We start from the raw sequence: 21,213 nt of genomic DNA, 5'->3' as shown, positions 1-21,213 counted from the left end.
AATTTGACAGTGATATTATGATGTTTACAAATGCTGCACAGAGCTCGTCACCTGTCGGGTTTCAACTGTGCTTTGCTTTAAATAACGCTGTAGCTATCCTCAGTGATCCTGTCTAGTCGTATGCCTTAGCTCTCAGATCATCTCAACAAACCACCCTCCCACAGTGCAACCCTCGAGCTTCTCCTGTTTTTATCCTGCCATCAGCCCAACTCCACACCCTCTTGCCAGAGACCTGTTCCATTACTGTCACAGTCATTGCTCCAGCTTGGGTCATTCCCCAATGTGTCAAAGCTTGTGACACCGAGCCAGCCCTCACACGCAGTGTGTTGTGACAGCACCATGTCTCCACCGCCACTGCGGATGATGTCAGGATGCCCCCTGAAGGAGGTCACAATCTTTTTTTCTTTTGCTTTGTCTTTCTCCGTCCGTAAGATTGACTCCACGGGATGCTGGTCTGCAGAGAGAAAAGTTTGTCAAAATGTCAGCGAATCTAAGGGATACTTTTGAAAAGGATAATCAAGGATCTAGTTATTCATGTCTATCACATTAAAATTTTACAGATTCTCAGTAAAACCCTTTAAATGAAAGAGCCACGGGACATGCAAATTTGAGCTTAGCACTAAAATTTCCCAGTGAACGGCTTTCAAGCAGCTGTCGACTAGACTCGACAAACCGGTTTTGTTTACTTCTGCTTAAAATCTAAGGTCTACTGCTTTATAAATCATTGAAAATTTCAAGTGGTAGCTCTGCTGCAGTTGTGAAGTGGCGCTATCTTTTATTGAAAAAAACCCCCAAACAAATCTGCTTTTAGAAATGCAATTTAATTATTATGTTAGGCAGGGTAGGTGGGTGTCGCTTATTGTCTTATTCACTACTTTGCGTAGGTCAACATTTGCAATTCCAGAGAGTGACCGATACTTTTCGTATTTGAGTCTGGCAGTGATTGTGGTGTTTGAGTGAACAGTGAGCTGCATTTAAAACTACACTAAGTTGTTTTGTTGTCTGCTAGAGCAGAAAATGTCGCTCTTTGGTGATTAAGCAGTGAGTAGTCTGTGATGTGTATTATCTGTTAATAATTGAAGGGCTATGAATGCTCACAGTGTAATTGTTGGTCTTGTTAATGCCAACGTTTGATGCTAATGCTTTTTCTATTATTTATATTTTAAGCAAAAATACACTTTTCATTTGAATGCATATTATCATGCAGCCTCGTATGGGTTCTGTCATATCCATGAAAAAAGTCCCAAGTTGTTTTACACCAGTGTCATCCTTTTCAATAAATGTCAGGTAAATTTACATGAGACAGTTGTGGGAAATGGTCTAAACATTTGTTTGTGGCTTTAATCTCAAAGGGTGGTTATTTTTATTATTATTCCATAATGCACTGAGGCAAAAGCCAGGTTTCTATCTCAGCAGACTCCTGCTCACTGGTCAAAATATGCCAGGCTATTTTTTTAATCAACCACACTAAAAGCAGTTTGATGATTTTGCTAATGCTGAAAGCTCTTAAAAAGGAAAAAAAAGGGAGAAATATAGCTTAAAAAATAATGTGCCTTTAATTTGAATTCTTTTTTATAATCTTTAAAACCAGCACATAACACGGAGAAACTTTGCCACCCTTCTTTGTTCTAGCTTTGGGTGCTGTGTGCATGCAGACATGCCTGCAAACTACAGTTAGTCAGGTCCTGTCAGTCAGAGCAAGGCCTTCTAATTACCATAGCAATTGGAATGACATGCTCGGTGGAGTTAGGTGATTATACCTTCTACAAAAGATTGTAGTGCGAATGGCTTGTGAGTGAGCGTCACCCTGGTCTGCGGTGTGAAAGTTAAACTGATTGGCGAGCAGTTAACAGAACTTGGACTGTGATACATTCCTAAATGTTTTGGCTTCATACAGTACTCTTATTACCCAAGATTTGAGATGACACAATGAAAAAGCTTTAAGCTTTAATTTAAGTGAATTTTGGCCAGGAAGGAGTTGGAATAAATTTAGCTAGTAAGACATTTTTCTTTTTTTCTTTGCTACTTAAACTTTGCTATGACTTTTAAAACTTTGCTGCTAATGAACACTGCCACTCTGCTTACAACTTTTGGCAGCTTGTCTTTGTTCCCAGTCTTTTTTGTAATGAGCTTTTAGCCATTATTTTGTTTGACTCTAATGACTCAGCAAGATGCTTCACATGGAACGAAGCCGCATGAAGGAAATATAGTCAGGAGAACAAATAAACCCAGCATGAACTCAAGCAACAGAAGTTTCTGATAACCAAGAACCGTAAACTAGCTTTAGTTATGGTAAAATATGCCTAAACACTTGCCAAAGGGGGCTAAGAATTTATGTTTATATGTTGTCTGTCACACCCTCTTGGACCACTTCCACCAGTGTCTGCTAGAAAAGCACTTGTAGAGCTGTTGTTGCTTCAATGTAACAGGGTTTAACACTTTGCTTTCTTTTAAACTGTTTAATTTTTTTTTAATGTTTAATCTCAAAAAATATTTACCTCAAGACACATATTAACAATTTTCTTTCTTATTAAATTGATTAATGAATCATACAAAGTGATGACCTTACAAGTTAATCATTGCGCTCAGAATTTCAGATTTAAACAGTGAACTGAGAGGAAATCCTTGATTTGAAGACTACTTAAAAATAAACTTGTTGTTGTGACCTCCAAAGTAATTGGAATTTAAAAATATGAGCACTAATAATATAGAGAATAACATGAATCAACATCTAGAAGACTTTCTTCCAACTTTGATGAGACGTATCAAGGAGCAAATGGGCTCCTCAGTTTGCAAACGTGTTTTTAAATTTTCTTTACTATATTTTATTTAAAAAAAAGACAATAAACCTTCTGAGCTTCAAGATTTCATATAAAGAGAAGGAGTGGTGTGATAGAGCTGATTGGGAGTGTAGTCTAAAAACATATACTGTTTTTAGACTTTTTAAAATTAAACATTAAACATTGTAAATTCAATGCAGCAGTGCATTGAAATTGCAATGCACTGCTTTCTGTTTTTATTTACTTTGCACACAGAACTGCGCTCATTAAAGCAACTCCTCAGGGATTTACCCCACCAGGAAAAACAAGGTCACCCCTGTCTAGTCCTATGGATAGTGCCAGTTTTGTTCATTAACCATGTGTTCATTCACATCTGTGCCAAAATGATGGTTCTCCACCTCAAACACCATTGTCAACACAATGAATATTGATCGTCAACATAGTTACAATAAAGACTGATTGAGGTCGAGCATGTTTTTTTTTTTTTTTTAAATGACATCAGAAACAGCAGTATGCGACATTACGTGATGGCAGAGCTTCAGTTCATCCTTTGTCTTTTTTTTTTTTTTTTTTTTTTTTTTTTTTTTTTAATAAATAGGACAGGGGGAATGAATGAGAGAAAGAGGGGGAGAGGTCGAGCATGTTTTAAAGGAGTTATTGACTTGTACTTGATGTTTTTCCAACGCAGCTGTGGTCTTATTTAAAACCAGTGCATGACTCTAATAATAATAATAATAATAATAATAATACAAATTGGGAATTATAATTATAATTGTAAGCGGAGAGCCTTTATTTTGTCCTTAAACCATTAACACCCTTTGTTGTCCTTAGTTCAATGAGCGAAGAACAACAGAAAGGGTAGGAAACAACTACACTGCCATTTACGCTTTGTTATTAGCTACAAAGAAAGGTGACACTGCTCCCGCTGTTGTTGCTGTGCCGTTGCTATATTGAAATGATTTACACCATTCAAATCAAAAAGCATTTGCAGAGCAGCAGAACTTTCACTTTCCCTGTATGTCAGTCAGGTGAGTGCTCCTGATTATCTCATCTTGCTTCTTTAATCACGAAGGACCAGTAGCCCCCACGCTGCAGCTTTCCGAGGCGTTGAGCAGACATTTAGTTTTAACAAGACTTTTGGCATTATATTAGGTTACATTACGCTTGTGTTACGTTATGTCCCCTGTATGTTGGCATTCATTCTCTTCCTCTCTGCGGTTGATGGAGCTGCAGTCTCAGAAACTCCCTTCATGCATGATGCCAATCTAAGATGTCTAGTCAATAACTGCTGCTATTTGTCCATCTATGGATGACACCCAAGAACTACTCTGCCTCCCTCCCATGGCTCTGACATCTCTTTTGTCTTCTGTAATGCTACTTTTTTTTTTTTTTTACCTTCATTTAAAAAAATCATTTCAGGTCATGCCTTTTATAGCATTTGCCTCCTTGCCGTCCTGCTGGGCAGGTCTCAAGCCAACTTGAGAAAGATAAAAATGTTTTGTTTTCAAACCCCCGTTGCCTGTAAAATGTATCTTATTTGGTTGGGATGGTTTCATCTTATATTACAATCTGGAGGACTTTCAGTGCATACATTTTGGATGCACTGAAATTAGAGTGATTTATTACTGTTCACAGCATGTAACTATCCATCCAAAGGGTCAGTCCTCCAGATATTGGATCCTGCATTACACATAATGCATATTTTCTTAGACCCTCTGTACCAAGTAAGGGCAACTCTGACTTTCTGAAGAAAATGGCTAGTTGCCAAGACGTCAGCTGTAATATAAACAGTTGTTTTTTTTTTCAACTTTAGAGGACATCATACTGTCTGAATATCCCTGCCTTTAGTCAGTACACTAAACTTTTTGTCTATCTTTATGTCTATAAAATCAGCAGAGCTCCCCTTGTTTACTGAGTGTAATGCAGCTTGACTTGATTAGAAGTGTTTTTTGAAGACTATAACACAAAACCCTTGATCGAAGGAAAAACGTAACCGTTGTGAATTGAGGATTCTGACTTTTATGCGCCTTCCTGTCAGTGTCAGTAAAGGTGTTGGACTGTGCAAGAAGAGTCGAGATGACCTGAGCTGTAAGCACTTAAATTAAAGGCCCATCTGCTTACATGTGTGACCAAAGAGTGCAATTCTATCGCCCTAATTACTTTGTGCGTAATTTGTGCTGCATATACATTGCAAGCAGGCATTACAGCTGAGTACACGGAAGCCTCTTCCTTCTAACAGGTGCAGACATGCACATATACACACACATCCACCCCAAACGTGATTACTGAGGGTGAGAGAGGTGGAGAAAATAAGTGTCTTGTCTCCCTTCCAACTTCTTTCCGGGCAAACAATCAATGATGGCCCGGCAACAATTGAGTTACAATCATTTAGTGTTTTCCGGTTCAGCTTTGATGCCGTCTACTTCCAGACGAGGCTTGATGGGACGGGGGAGAATTGAATTAACTTAAGTCACAAGGGGAGAATGGCACCTGAGAGCTTTGGTTATTCAATAAACTGCCTTTCATTCACTTGCTCTGTTCTCTTGCTTTTCCTCTTTCTTTTTTAACTCCCTCTCCCCGGTGTCCGCATATTAAATGCCTGGCTTCTTGAAGACAAGGTAAAGAAAGAGACACAACAGCAGCGAGAAAACAATGCCTCTAATCCACGTGCCAGACTTGCCTTCATAACCAGCTGATTTTGCGCATTTGCTTTTGTTGACCTCATATTGTCTTGACTTGTGGGTGCTTAAAAATCTTTAAAGGATTACATGGGTATTTCAAGTAATTCCCTTCCCCAAAAAGCAGCTTTGGCTTGCTTGTTTGTTATTGCTATTGTCGGGGACATTCTGTCCAATAACTAAACTGAATGAAGTAATTATACTACTCTGTGCTACGAGGAACCTTTAGCGGCTTAATTGAAAGTTGGAGCTTGACTAAAATGTGTTTACAGCCAGTTTTCCTGTTGTCGTTGTTGTAGAAATATTAAAGCAGAAAAGGCACCCACTTGGGATATACTGTAAATAAATACAGTTACACTATGTGGATAGTCAATCCGCCAGAAACACATCATCTTTGAGATGTTTTAATAATTCTCATCTTGTTTAATATTTACTTTATATCCTGTTGAGATGTTCAGAAAGCTCTCGATGCAGTGAGTCCACATTGGTGGAGCTGAATGTAAGAAAATCTAGAAATTATTTCTACAAACTAGAGCTCCTTGTGAAGATAATAAATAAAGAGTAGAGTGCACACAACACATTTCCTAATTAACCATGCTGAGAACTATAATCACTTGACTGTAAACAGTTTGGTAAACATGATAGTGATTGCACAGCTATATTTACTGTTGCGAATCCATGTTGCCTGTAAAAACATTAGCTTAAGTTTGTGTGTATTAAGTAGCTTTTCATTTCTTTTTCTCCCCTGCACTCAGGTGGAGTGTGGGCACTGCTCTGTCTTCCTGTTCCAATATTGGGCGGGGCTGCCCAACTTTCTCATCCAGATGCACATCCCTGCTTCTCATTTTTTTCATCACTCCTCTGGAATAAAAGCCCAGCTGAAACCTTTGCTCTTTTTTCCCAGATTGTCCTCACCCTTGTAGCGGTAGTCCCCCGTAGTCTCCCTGCCTTGAGTTGGATTTGCCTGCAAACCAAGAGATGTAAGTCCTTGTCAGTACTCACCTGCCTGCCCACTCTCCACCTGCTTTCCTCACCTGCAACTCAAAAAAGAGAACCACGTAAGAACTGAGTCCAAAAATACTCTGAGCACAGTTCATTCCTCTGATTCACTGGGAACACCTTTAACCTGTTCTTTCTTTTCTGGAAGTCCTCTGGCACTCCACTGTTCCATCCGTTGTACTGCAAAATACTTATCAGAGATTACTTACCTGAATCCCGTCTGCAACACTGCTTGTGTAAATAAAAGAGTTAAGCTTGCATTGCTCTCTTCGGGTCTTGCTATTGAGTCCACATGTTCTTGTAAATATGACATTGACATTTCTAACTGGTGGGTTCAGATTTGAAAAATAAATGATTACTCCTTATTCCGTTCAATATTTCTGCATCTGTGGCTCCAGGTAACCTGCCCTATTATGTTATCACAGCAAAACTTAAGATGGCGGCGCGCACAGACGCAGCGGCCCGGAGCTCCTACACTTTTGCACTTTTGGTGGTACTGTGTATTATTTCACACAGTCTGGGGTTACTTCAATACAACAGAGATGATCTACTACAACTAAGCCGTGGAGATCTTCAACTAACATCAGAGTATCTCATCCCCCCGGAGATCGTTAAGCAACCCCCGGGGCTACCCGCAACAGCAAGCCGCAGGAGGAGACGTTGCGATCGGAGGCAGAAGAGAGGCAAGCGGGGAGGCCTGTGGGCACGGCTAAAGACTAGTCCGTTTAAACCACCACTCCCGATCATATTCCTCTCCAATGCCCGTTCAATCCGTTACAAACTGGATGAAATACAACTGCAGATCGCCACTCGACGGACTTTTAATAACTGTTCGTGCATGATTTTCACTGAAACCTGGCTGGACAGCGCCATTCCCGATGCGGCTATCGATCTAGCAGGCCGCACCGCCTATCGAGCCGACAGGTCTGCGGACTCGGGTAAGAAGACTGGCGGGGGGCTGTGCATCTATATTAACAACCTTTGGTGCACGAACGTCACGGTAACGGAAAGACTGTGCAGTACAGAGGTAGAACTGTTGGTGTTAAAGTGCCGTCCATTCTATCTCCCTCGGGAATTTTCTGCCGTTTACATCTGCGCTGTTTACATTCCACCAGATGCTAATGCTAAGCTAGCGTTAGCACAATTGAGCAGCAGCATCAATAACAGCCTGGTAGCACACCCGGACAGTGTCTTTATTGCGGCTGGGGATTTTAACCACGCGGACCTGAAATCTGTACTTCACAATTTCCACCGTAATGTGAAGTGTGCTACCAGAGGAGATAGAACGTTGGACCAGGTGTACACCAACATGGCGAATGCGTACAGAGCCCAGGCTTATCCCCACCTGGGTCTGTCAGACCATCTCTCCCTTCTGCTACACCCAATATACACACAAAAGATCAAGAGCACTGGGATTACAACCAAAACCGTGAGAACATGGCCGCAGGATGCTATTCCGATGCTTCAGGACTGTTTCCACTGCACAGACTGGGATGTATTCAAGGTGCAGGACACTGACAATCGTGTCGCATTGGACAGTTACACCTCCACTGTCTTGGACTACATCTGTTTCTGTGTGGACAATGTAACAACTTGGAAACGATTCCGTGTGTTCCCTAATAATCCACCCTGGATGACACACGGAGTTCAACAACTTATTCGAACAAGGAACAACGCTTTCAAATCCGGGGACCAGGAGGCATACAGTGCTGCCAGGGCCAACCTGAGAAGAGGCATCAAGACTGCCAAGCAGCAGCACAGGAGGCGTATCGAGGCCAGGTTTGAGAACAACACAAACCCAAGGCAGGTCTGGGAGGGCATCAGGGCTATCACGGACTACAAAAGAAGAACACCATCACCCTCAGCCGACAGTTCTACTCTGGCTGAAGATCTAAATCTCTTTTATGCCCGTTTTGATAGGGAGAACACCGACCCTGTCCTGTCCCCTCTCCCCTCAACCGACCCTGCTCCGGCCCTGAGCACTCATGAGCTGAGGCGTGTGTTCCGGAGCATTAACACCAGGAAGGCGGCCGGGCCGGATGGAGTGCTGGGCCGGGTGCTAAAAGACTGTGCTGCGGACCTGGCGGACGTCTTCACCTCTATATATAACACCTCGCTGTCCTGTTCACTGGTACCATCCTGTTTCAAAGCAGCAACCATCGTTCCCATCCCAAAACAGTCAAATGTCACATGTCTGAACGATTTCAGACCTGTGGCACTCACCCCCATTCCCGCCAAATGCCTGGAGAGACTGGTCATTAAACACATCAGAGCTGCTTTTCCACCATCCCTGGACTCGCACCAGTTTGCATACAGGGAGAACCGGTCAACCGAGGATGCGATCGCCACAGTGCTGCACACATTACTGAAGCACTTGGAACACAGGAACACCTATGCACGGCTCCTCTTTGTAGACTACAGCTCGGCTTTTAATACCATCCGGCCATACAAACTCCGTCCCAAACTCCACCAACTGGGACTTAACTCCTCTCTGTGCAACTGGATTGTGGACTTCCTCACTAACCGTAGACAGAGTGTCAGAGTGGGTAAGAACACCTCTTCCACCCTTGTGGTCAACACCGGTGCCCCTCAGGGGTGTGTTCTGAGCCCTCTGCTATACACTCTCTTCACCCATGACTGTATTTCCTCCTGCGCGTCCAATCTCATTGTTAAGTTTGCAGATGACACTACAGTGCTCGGACTTATATCCAACAATGATGAGACAAACTATAGGACAGAGGTGCAACAACTAGAGTCATGGTGCCACGACAATAACTTGGTCTTAAACACCAAAAAGACCAAGGAGATCATTGTAGATTTCCGGAAGAGGGGTCATAACAACCATCTGCCTCTCTTCATTGGCAGTGAGGCGGTGGAGAGGGTGAGCAGTTTTAAATTCTTGGGGGTAACTGTGACCGAGGACCTGTCCTGGGGCAACCATATCACCTCAGTTGCACGGAAGGCCCAACAGCGCCTCTACTACCTGAGGAGACTGCGGAGCGCACACATTCCCAGATCTCTGATGTTGAACTTCTACAACTGTGCCATCAGCAGCGTTCTGACGTATGGATTTCTAGTGTGGTTCCCCAGCTGCACCAAGGCCGATCAGCAAGCACTCCAGCGGGTGGTGAAAGAAGCTGGCAGAATTATTGGAACAAGTCTGCCAGAGATCAGTAATATCTTCCCCACTCGCTGTCTGAGGAGGGTGCACAGTATCCTGCGGGACCAACATCACCCTGCGCGCCACCTTTTCCATCTGCTGCCCTCAGGGAGAAGGTACAGGTCTATACAGGCCAGAACATCCAGACTGGCCAACAGCCTGTATCCACAGGCTGTGAGGCTCCTGAACTCTCTGCCCCCCTCTCACGGACAATAACCATATCCAACTTCTTAATAGCAATGAACTGGTCTGCATTGGTGCATCATATCTTTATTCTCTTCCCCCTCCTGCCCCCCCCCCTCTTTCTTAAATAGATAACTATCATATCTGATATCATATCTCACAGTACAATAATATTGAATGGGTTGCATTGTTGTATTTTGTCATGTTTCTCAGGTCTTTGTCTGAATTTCTACGAACATTATTGCTAAGGATTGTCTTATTGCATTGGAGTCACACTGGGTTAAATATGTACACTTGGGTTTTAAGGGGTATTTATTATTTTCTTCTTTTTTTTGGGTTGTATGGAAGCCCCAAACGCAATTTCATTGTTCTTGACAATGACAATAAATAAATAAATACTAAATACTAAATACTAAATATTACTCGTCTAGAGAAATTTCTCAGCCAGTTTCTAAGGCAGTGACATAGAGTGTAGGTGAGGAGCTGCATTATGGGAAGTGCATTCCTGGATCAGATTTTTGACAAAGATGTACTGAGCTCCCCTGGCTTTGTGTTTAACAGACTTTAACAAATGGATGAGTGCATTTTTTAGACATTAATGAAGACAAATTGAAATTTTTCCTATTTGGCACTAAAACCAAATTCAATCTGCTCATTCGCAAGTTACGTAAGTTAACTGACAGGATAAAACCAGAAGTTCAGTCTTTTAGACTCTGAACTAAGCTTCAAATCCCACACTAATTTAAAAGACATGCAGCCCTCTTTCATCTTAGAAATATGGTCTTAATACAACCTATCCTCCACAGCTATGAAAAACTTGTTCATGCCTTCATCTTGACTAGACACAGAGTTTATTGCTGCAAGTTTATTTGTAAGACTACGTGAAATTAGGTAGTTAGAAATCTAAGAAGAGTTCTAAACTAGTTACACTACTGCAAGCAGAAATTGCAGTTGTCGGTTTAACAGATTCCTGTGATTATTTTCATGTTGGATTGAATTTTGTTTTTTAAAAATCCCTCTGCTTACTGCAATTTCTCCATGCATGTCTATTACATGCAGATGAACAGGGTGGAGCAATTTGCCGTGATACTAGTTGTGTATATTAGGGGTGCAACGATATTCGTATCGATATTGAACCATTCGATACAGTGCTTTCGGTTCGGTACGCGTATGTATCGAACAATACAACATTTGTAATTTATTTTATCAACTTTCCTTCTGACGATGCTGTCTGTGTGGAGCGCTCAGTGAATCTGCGTTCGACTACTCCGCCTAGGCTGCACTGTCGAGCGCAGATCCACTGAGCGCTCAACACAGACAGCATAGTCAGAAGGAAGAGCGCAGGGCACCTCCCCCACCCTCATTCAGATCTGGAATTATTTTGGTTTTCATGTGACGTATGACCCTGAAGGTAAGCGAGTCATGGACTAAAGTAAAACAGTATGTTGGATGTGCCATGCAATGCTCAATTACATGGGTGGGAACTAGTGTGTTAGCGCAGTTAGCTCGTTAACGTGTTGGCCGTCTAGCCCCATGCACGGGGCGATCGGCGGTAGCTCGTTAACGGAGATTTGCCATGTTGTGGTGTTAAGGTCATTTCAACGAGATTAACCTGAAAGCACTAGTGGGAACACAACGAATATGACTGCACATTTACGCCGACATCATCCTAGTGCAAAGACAAAAACAACAAGCATGCTACTAACTTTAGCCGAGTCATTTAGACAGCTGTTAGCACATGATTCTCCTTATGCTGCTGAGAATACAACCCAGAAGAAGCGGATAGTATAGCTTTTATTTTGGAAAGAGCCATTTCTCTGTAATAAACTCTCTTTTCCAAAGATGCATGATTCCTCAATCAGATACAGGGCTTGCAATATCGCTAGCCTGACGTCCTGGGGCTAGCGATTTTTTTCAGTCGGGCTACCAAAATCTATCTCTTCCCTGCCCGTCGGGCTATTGTAAGAAGGAAAAATATATGTCAATGCTTTTGCATTCTTTCAGAAATGTAGCTGGGTAATTATGTCATTGGCATCGGTGAGCCACTGTCAATATGTGACATATTGAAATCGCGTTTGAATTTGCGCTTGTTTTTTTGCTTTCACTTTGCAATCGTGCGAACTGTGTATAGAGAGCGACAGCACTGATCTGTGAGTGATGATAATTTGTGCACCAATTCCTCTGACATCGTCTTATTAATCGTTAGCTTACTATGCAAACATGACAAGTGAAATCTCCCGCAGCTTATACATGTGAGAGGTTGATCGCGCAGAGAATCGCTGAGCTTATGTGAGTCCGTGTGTAAAAGCAGCAGGATTTATATTTCACTACGATGACCTGGATGACTGAGAACCTTCACAGACAGATATATATTTTAGTTCTGCTGAGCCAAATAAGACAGGTCAGGGTGAAGAAGTGACAGCCAAAGAAAAGCTTACCACAAAACGGAGAAGTTATGACAAATCAGACTATAAGGCAAAAAGAAAGTGCAGCTTTATGGTTTCATGGACAAAATAATTTCTGTGGCTGCAATATGACAAGCTAAATAACCAGGGCTTGCACATAAGTGGTCCGCAGGTGCGCATTCGCTGTCAAAATAAAAAACACGCACAAGGGTTAGGGTTAAATTTAAAAACTGTACTTTTGAGTTAAAATATATATTTATAATTTTAATAAATGACAAATTAAAAAGGCATGAACATTTTTTTTGTATCGAAAAAATATCGAACCGTGACACCAAAGTATCGAACCGAACCGAACCGAACCGTGAATTTTGTGTATCGTTGCACCCCTAGTGTATATATATACTATTAAAGTCACACTTCTTTTAGCTTGCATTTAACTGTTGTACTGTTGTAAATGCATGTACTAGCTGGTAGATTCAGCAGAATTATTTATATATACGCAGATACAGGGCAGATGTGCGTTTTCTTCATCACTATCATATTGGGTTTCTGATGATTCCCAAGTTTTGTTTGTTCATATCTCCCTGCCTCTCTCTCTCTCTCTCTCTCTCTCTCTCTCTCTCTCTCTCACACACACACAGACACACACACACACACACACACACACTCTCTCCCAGTCATGTTACCCACATGTTAAATACAAGGTGATGGGTCTGTCTAGCACAGGCCCACTGCTGGAACGAGACAATTTAACTACAAAGCAAAAGCATTGAACACCAAGCAGAGCTCTTTGATCTCGTGCACGAGGGAGAGAACTATGACAAGCGCCGTTCCTTCGCCTGACCCCAGTCACTCTCGTCTGCTCCCTCGTAACACTGCTCTTGTATTGAGGTTACATGAATATGCATAGGTTCATTAACATAGGTACACATGTGAACAAAGAGTACCGTGTGTGTGTGTGTGTGTGTGGGGGGGTGTCAAGATGTGACCCCATAAACGACTTCCCTAAACCTGCTGGTCTGGAAGTCCAGCAGTTCATCTAAACAAAAGGCACTTAGACTAAGACAGATATATGTGTTTGCTATACCGTATATCAGCAAGAAAAGATACGACCTCTTCCCATGACCCTAGGATCTGAGTGTGTATGCCAGAACACTCTGGAATGCACACAAAGTCTTTGCAGACTACTAAGGATCACACCTCTATCAATATGCAATTGATTATAAAACTCTAAGCATATATGAGTAAATATTTCTAAGCATAAATGACAATCCAATGATATAAACCTGACACAAGGGGTATGTTTTTTACACGTATCAAATTATTATTATTTTTTTGCTTGTCAGTTATATACTACCAGTCAAAGGTTTGGACACACCTTCTTATTTAATGGTATTTCTTTATTTTACTACTTTCTACATTTTAGAGACATACTGAAGACATCAGATATATGAAGCATGATATATGGAATTGTGTAGCAAAGAAAAAAATGATAAATAACTTTGACATGTCTTATAGTTTAGAGTCCTGAAAGTAGCCACTCTTTGCTTTGTTGGCTGCGCTGCAAACCCTTGGCCTTCTCTCAATGAGCTTCATGATGTAGTCACCTGAAATGGTTTTCACTTCACAGATGTGCCTTGTCAGGGTTCATTTGTGGAATTTCTTGCCTTCTTAATGGGGTTGGGACCATCAGTTGTTTTGTGCAGAAGTGAGGTTGGTATACAGCTGACATCCCTATTTGACAACTGCTAGACTTCATATTACGGCAAGAACCAATCAGCTAAGTAAAGAGAAATGACAGTCCACCATTAATTTAAGAAGTGAAGGTCAGTCTGTCTGGAAAATTGCTATAACTTTGAATCGCCCACAAGTGCAGTCACAAAAACTGGCTCACATGAGGAAAGGAAGACCAAGAGTCACCTCTACTGCTGAGGATAAATTCATCCGAGTCACCAGGCTCAGAAATCAAAAGTTAACAGCGCCTTGGATTAGAGTGCAGATAAATGCCACACAGAGCTCTAGTAGCAGACACATCTCTACATCAACTGTTCAGAGGAGCATGTGTGAATCAGAGACAACAAGTAAGGAAAAGCAACAAGCAGAAGAGATTTTTTGGGCTAAGAAAAAACAAGGAATGGACATTAGACCAGTGGAAAACTGTGCTTTGGTCTGATGAGCTCAAATCTGAGTTCTTTGGTTCCACCCGGAGTAATTTTGGCTCTTGACGAAGGCAGTCGCACTTCTCTCATCTCCCTTTTCCTTATCTTCCCTGCTTAGCTTCTTGTGTCCTTGTCTAGTCTCGTCTATTTTCTACTCTTGCCCTGGAACACTCTCTCACAGTCTGTTCTCTAAAACCTAAAAGAGGAATTATGGATTTGATCAACTGGTCCCTGAATGCAATTGACACCCTCTTCTCAACGAGAAGCCTGGGCTCGGGGGAGCCTGAGTGTCCTGGAGGGACGTTCCCTGCCGGATACACCATGAACGGGTGGCATAACTGGAGGCATAACTGGCGAGACTGTCGATTGAGGACATTGAAGATATCTACCTTTTCGGAACCATGATAACAGGGTTCTTGCTGATCGGAGCTGGCTTGGCCCTGGCTTATCGAAGATTAAAGAAAGCGGAATAGGCTGTTCAAAACCCCACAAGGCTGCCCGCTGTGATTGAAGCGATGGGACAGGTTGTGACTTCTCAAAATGGGCTCATTGAACGCAGCATGGATAAGATCTTGGAGAACCTTGAGGCTGCCGTGAACACTCAGACTAAGACCTCTGAGCGAAAATTGGATAACATCTTGGAGAAGCTCACGGTGGTCGTAAGTTCTCAGAATTTGCTCTTTGAGCGCAAGATTGATAACATCTCGGAGAAACTCACAGCTCTCCAATGGAAGACTGAGAGACCAGTGTCGGACTGCTAGAACAGCTTTGAAATTCACATGAGTTGTTCGGACTAAAGAAAAAACCACCATCATTTCATGCGGCTACCATTTGGGCGCCAGCTGTGGTCTCAAGGCTGAATATGAACAAAACAAATTCACCCTGATAACAGACTGTGTTTAGACTGTTCCTCCACTACACAAGGCCACCTGGGTCGGCTGGAAGACTGTTTACTTAGCCTGGTAGGGTGAAGGACACTCTATCAGCTAACTCAGGACACACACACGCATACACATACACTGATACACACTCATCCCCCCTCCCTTTCCAAACGCCTTTGATGCTTGTTCCCTCCCGGGGCAGATGGCGGGTCGACTGGACCAGCGCAGACATGCTGCAGGACTGGATGCGCTGTCTACACCGGCTCTCTCTTACCCTTACCCACCCCTGTTGCCTGTCTTGTGTTTCTATGGTGTCTTGACAGTCATGTGCTTTTTGTGCTGGGGTGTTTTTTCTGTTCTCAAACTGTTCTCCAATTAGGAGCTCAATCTGCAGATTGAGCTCCCAATCAGGGCTGCGGGGAATGTAGCGCGCGCAGTAGTCAACATGTGAATGTCGTGGTAGTACTTCGCGTGATTTTTTTTTTAACATTTTAATCCATACTAACTATGTCGGGCAAAAAAAGAAAGTGGTTGGACGAATATGTACAATATGGATTTACATGTATCACGGAACATGATGGGAGTGAGCGTCCTATCTGCATGATTTGCAACGCCAAGTTGAGCAACTCTAGTCTCGCACCGGCAAAACTAAAGGAACACTTCTTGAAGCTGCATGGAGACGGGGAATACAAGAACACAACACTTGCTGAATTCAAGGTGAAGAGAGCCAGATTCGATGAAAGGCCCACTCTGCCTGCTCTTGGATTTGTACCCGTTAACAAACCGATCCTCACAGCATCGTACGAAGTTGCTTACCTGATCGCAAAGCAGGGCAAGCCACACACCATTGGTGAAACACTCGTGAAACCAGCCGCGTTAAAGATGGCAAATCTGATACTCGGAACAGCGGCCGAAGGTAAATTATCACAAATTCCTCTTTCAAATGACACCGTCAGTGACAGAATAGAAGACATGAGTAAAGACATCTTGGCTCAAGTAGTCGCCGATCTGATTTCAAGCCCGGCAAAATTCAGCCTTCAGCTCGATGAGAGCACAGACGTTGCTAATCTAAGCCAGCTTACTGTTTTTGTGCGCTACGTGAAAGATGACATGATAAAAGAAGATTTTTTATTTTGTAAGCCTCTTACAACAACAACTAAGGCAGCCGATGTGAAGAAGCTTGTGGATGACTTCTTCGGAGACAACAATCTTTCATGGGACATGGTTTCTGCAGTTTGTACAGACGGAGCTCCCGTCATGCTGGGAAGAAACTCTGGTTTTGGTGCGCTAGTAAAAGCCGATGCACCACACATCATTGTGACTCATTGTATTTTGCACAGGCATGCATTGGCAACAAAAACCTTGCCTCCAAAAATGGCAGAAGTATTAAAAACCGTGGTGGAATGTGTGAACTATGTGCGAAATAGTGCTCTGAGGCACCGCATCTTCAGTGAGCTGTGTAAAGAAATGGGCTCTGAATTCGAGGTACTTCTGTACCATTCTAATGTTCAGTGGTTATCCCGGGGACAGGTGCTGAATCGTGTTTTTGCCATGCGTGTGGAATTAGCCCTGTTTTTGCAAGAGCACCAACACTGTCATGCAGATTGCTTCAAAAATCCTGAGTTCATTCTCATTTTAGCATACATGGCTGATATATTCGCAGCTCTCAATCATCTCAATCAGCAGATGCAGGGTGGTGGAGTCAATATCATAGAAGCGGAAGAACACCTGAAGGCTTTTCAAAAAAAGCTAACGTTATGGAAACGACGAACAGAGAACAACAACTTTGCAAACTTCCCCCTTCTGGACAACTGTGTAAGTAAGGTCGAAGATGTGTCTGGAATCGGAGATGTTTCTGTATCCACGGAACTGAAGCAAACAATTGCAACGCACTTAGATGAGCTTGCAAAGTCTCTCGACAGATATTTCCCTACAAGAGAGTCATATCCAGCATGGGTGAGACAGCCGTTCACGTTTGCTGTTGAGACAGCAGATGTCAATGATGAATACCTTGATGAAATCATTGAAATTCAGCAGAGCCAGGTTCAACAGCAACTCTTCAGAACAACAACACTCTCAACGTTTTGGTGTCGACAAATGGACAAGTATCCAATTATTGCTAAGAAAGCCCTGGATTTTTTTATACCATTTGTTACAACATATCTTTGCGAGCAATCCTTTTCGACGATGCTGGACATAAAAACGAAGAAAAGGAACAGACTTTTCTGTGAAAATGACATGAGACTGGCACTTGCCAAGGTGAAGCCACGCATATCTGAACTGGTCTCTCAAAGGCAACAGCAGAAGTCACACTGATTTGCAGGTATGTAATTTGTTGTAAGTTCATGCATTGTGTTGGTTTTGTTCTTTGAACAAGGTGATGTTCATGTACGGCTCATTTTGTGCACCAGTAAAAAAACATATCTATGTCTTGAATTTGAAAAAAAAAAAAAATTTCACTAAAGAGGGGTTCGGTGAATGCGCATATGAAACTGGTGGGGTTCGGTACCTCCAACAAGGTTAAGAACCACTGGTTTAAACCATTTGCTGAAATGAGTATAAGAGACCTGTCACAGATGTATTTGTTTCCATGTAAAATAAGCCACTTTACTCTAACGGCATGATGTATAGCATCTTCAATCCCCAAAAACTCTACAACCTTTGATTGCAAATGGTCCATATTAGCAACCTCTGATACAGGACCTAGTTCTTTCTCATTTACAAATATCGGATGCTCAGTTCCTGCTTCACTTTGGCAACACTCCAGCAGCTGATTGTGGTTTACAAGAGACTTGCACACATTCTTAAAGTTTAATTTGGATGACCATTGTTTAAAAAAACTGTGTTTAGACTCGAATCTCATGCACATATGACGTATTACAGGTCCCAGGGCAATAATTTGAGAGGGAAGATGCAGCATGTAATGTTGCTTTGGTATTACATTTTTTTCTGGGAATAGTTGCCTGAATTGTTTAAGATGATCTTCTATCATTTTTTTTAGTTTGGACACAGTTTGTAAAGACACAACTGGGGCAAAAAGTATTTTAACAATTTCAATTAAATCCAAAATAAACTGGATAAAGGGATTTTTCTCTACAACACTGTACAATAAGAATGGCAAAATCTTGATCAATATAAGCATTTGTCCAGAGGATTGTTTGAGTCTGTTGTCACTTGAAGCTAAAGTAGCAATACTAATTGGTGAAGGCTTGTCACGTATGTCCACTGATGAAAAAGGAAAGTTCTGCATGGCAGAATTAAACAAGTCCAAATCCAAATTTCCAGATAAAACAAGGTATTTCAACACACACTTAATTTCCATTGGTGCCACTCCTTCAAGAATTACATGCATAATATCCTGTGGCATCTGCTCTATGAGATTAAAACCTGGGAAATCAACTAATTTGCTTTGTCTATTTATGCCAAAAGTCGTTTTGAGCGAGGATTTCAAAAATTCGGTAGTTGCCCTTTCTATTTCAATGCACTGCCTAATGTGTCCGTCCAATGTCCGTCTGGTGAAACTATGTTCATTGAAATTTTCTTGCATTTCATCAAAAGTACATTCACAATGACGACATTTGCTATACGCAAAACCAACTCCTTCCTTAAATCCTGCAAGCTCATGCTGGGCAAGAGTGTCTCCACACACAGCAACAACTGCTCCGTTTAAATAAAATTCCCCATTGACAGTGTTAATCATAACACCATCGTACAGTAACTTCAAGTCCTCATTGATTCTCCGCAGTATTATATCTATCCCCCACTCATCTATGTCCCTAGACTTTGCGATTGCGAGAAGTCTGATGGAAGCCAACTTTGATCTAAACTTAGGGTCTATGTTGCCTAAGGTGTAATAAAACATTAGTAGTTTATTTACACTCGCACGTGACCCTAGGGGGTTACACATTTCTATCTCATCAGAATAGAGTATCAGTTGTAAAGCAGAGTTCTTCTTTGAAAACAGTGGGTGGGTTTTGAAAATAATTCCATCATTAATGTCATACAAAAAACTGGCGTTGGGGCAACTCTGAGGTCCAGCACTGAGCATGTCAAATAGTCTTGAATTGGATAATAGCTGTTTCAAACTTTCAATCAAAGGAATGTAGTAGAAAGACTTGTTTTTGATTGCAAGAACTCTCGATTCTCCCTTTTTAACTCTACAGGCATAATTGGAAATGATGATCTCCTCAGGTGTGACAGGGTTGAAATGCATCTGTGTTACACGGTCCTGTAGGTTTGAAGCTGCACATATGGGAAAGGGATCCTGAAAGTTGTCCAGTGTTGAAAGAACTTCTTGTTGTAAAGGTCCATTGCTGTCAGGTTGCCTTTCAAGGATGGTCTTTATTTTTCCCCTCAAGGACGTCAGAAGAGCTGTTTGATACTGTTGGACACCAAGGACAATGTTGTTGACACTCCTCTGATGGGGGAAAAAAAAACACATCAGAGACATGAAAGCGTAAATAGAAAATATAACAGAAGCAAAATGCAACTCTATTTCTTTAGCTCAAATTAATGAGCCACTGAATGTTGTAATTTACCAGTGGAGCAGTAGAAGAAGAAATCAGCCAATAATTGGCATTGTTTTGCATGACATGCCACATGCATGACTCACGTGGCACAAACACATTGCACCGAGCAAGATGGAGGAGCATGAAAGCTTACAACAGAAAAAGTGAACAAATGATTACCTCATTTATTTTTTTTATGTAATTCTACTTCATTTGTCTTTTATGCCTAAAAGTGAACACATTTTACACTGTTAAGCCTATTTTAAACTGTTGAGTGTGCCCAGAGTTACATACATTGCAGTGAACTGCACAACTCTTGTGCTTAACTTCTTCGTAATGTACATTTGTTCTTAATAACTTATATAGGTGAAAGTAATAGCTGAATAAAACCAGCGATGAAAAACAATCAATTAATTGCAAAGATAGTGGACAGATTATGAAAAAAAATCATTAGTTGCAGCCTTACATTGAACCAGACTTATTAACAAGTTAACAATGACACCCCCATAATATCAGATGAAGCAGTACCTGTGATAGGTGGCATTGCTCCCGCACACCAATAGCAAATGCAGCTGCACATCTGGCAAGATCAACAGTTTCTCTTTTACCCTACAGGACAAAAAGAAAAACAATTGTGTAAGAAAAATGACTCACTCAGAATGTGTTTCAAATTCCACCAGATGCAAAACAAAACAAAGAAATATTCCAAACTGTTGTACATTTTTGCTATTAAAAGATTCATACTACAATGGATAGCTAATGAAGCTGCAAATGTTATGAACAATTTAAGAGTTATTTAATGAAACTTAACCAATCTTTATGGAATCTACTCTGAAGTTAACTGAAAGAAAAATTTGAAAGCTGCTTGGTTCATGGAGCATCTAACAACAACCAAGGCAGGTACACAACACTGGTAAATAAGTTTATTTATTATGTTTAAGTATGGTAACTAAGCCTACATTGTTGGGCAAGCCTGAATTTCAGCGGATTCATGCATTTGAAATTCAGCACTGGCCTTCATACCTATTAAAATATTCTAATCAAGTAGTTTATCTTAGAAAACACATAACTTTAAAACTATAATTTTCACTTGAACTGAGTACATTTTCTCTAGTTAGGCTTTACTACGGTTTTACTAAAGCTGAATTGGGGTAACTGTGCTTGGTTAAGGTTAAACAACACACATACAATTAAAAATTCGCGCGCGTACACACAGAAACACATAAAGTACATTACCTGATTCTGACGAGGTGTTTGAAGCTCAGCCGCGTCTTGCTCCATCACGTTCTGACTTTCCTGTCGCTCCTCCTCCAACACCTCCGATGTTACTGGGGGGTCTAGTGGTGGTGGCTCTACTTCAGTGCCATTGCCATTGCTAACAGTTTGTCTGGGTTCGGCAAAAATGGCTGTACCAAAATTTTCGCCTCCTAATACATTTGCATCGGATGAAGCTGTCAGCC

The 21,213-nt window shown here is 41.7% G+C and overlaps 1 protein-coding gene across 1 annotated transcript; it reads right to left on the bottom strand.

The window, feature by feature from the left end:
* Positions 1–200: 200 nt before the first annotated feature.
* On the bottom strand, positions 201–21,146 carry LOC146683398 (uncharacterized). Its single transcript, XM_085445549.1, has 5 exons — positions 20,990–21,146; positions 20,282–20,362; positions 17,755–19,662; positions 6,374–6,422; positions 201–454 (listed from the first exon to the last, which is right to left on the bottom strand). Exons 1-5 carry the CDS (start codon positions 21,032–21,034, stop codon positions 201–203), a joined length of 2,337 nt encoding a protein of 778 aa, XP_085301675.1. The 5' UTR covers positions 21,035–21,146.
* Positions 21,147–21,213: the final 67 nt, after the last annotated feature.

The sequence above is a fragment of the Copadichromis virginalis genome, linkage group LG22 (assembly GCF_057382275.1).
Source record: "Copadichromis virginalis isolate Kocher_CV1m ecotype Utaka linkage group LG22, C_Virginalis_male_GT1.1, whole genome shotgun sequence".
In the NCBI taxonomy this organism is placed as follows: domain Eukaryota; kingdom Metazoa; phylum Chordata; class Actinopteri; order Cichliformes; family Cichlidae; genus Copadichromis; species Copadichromis virginalis.
The sequence above is the reverse complement of the archived record's forward strand: the minus strand, read 5'-3'. Positions and strand labels throughout refer to the sequence as shown.

What these genes read in the sequence shown, in the direction of transcription:
- LOC146683398 (XM_085445549.1), bottom strand. Translation starts at nt 21,034, where the DNA reads ATGGAGCAAGACGCGGCTGAGCTTCAAACACCTCGTCAGAATCAG. An exon ending in AAACACCTCGTCAGAATCAG is followed by an intron (nt 20,363 to 20,989) that starts GTAATGTACTTT and finishes TTTGTCCTGTAG; the next exon opens with GGTAAAAGAGAAACTGTTGA. An exon ending in GGTTCTTAACCTTGTTGGAG is followed by an intron (nt 6,423 to 17,754) that starts GTACCGAACCCC and finishes CTTGGTTTGCAG; the next exon opens with GCAAATCCAACTCAAGGCAG.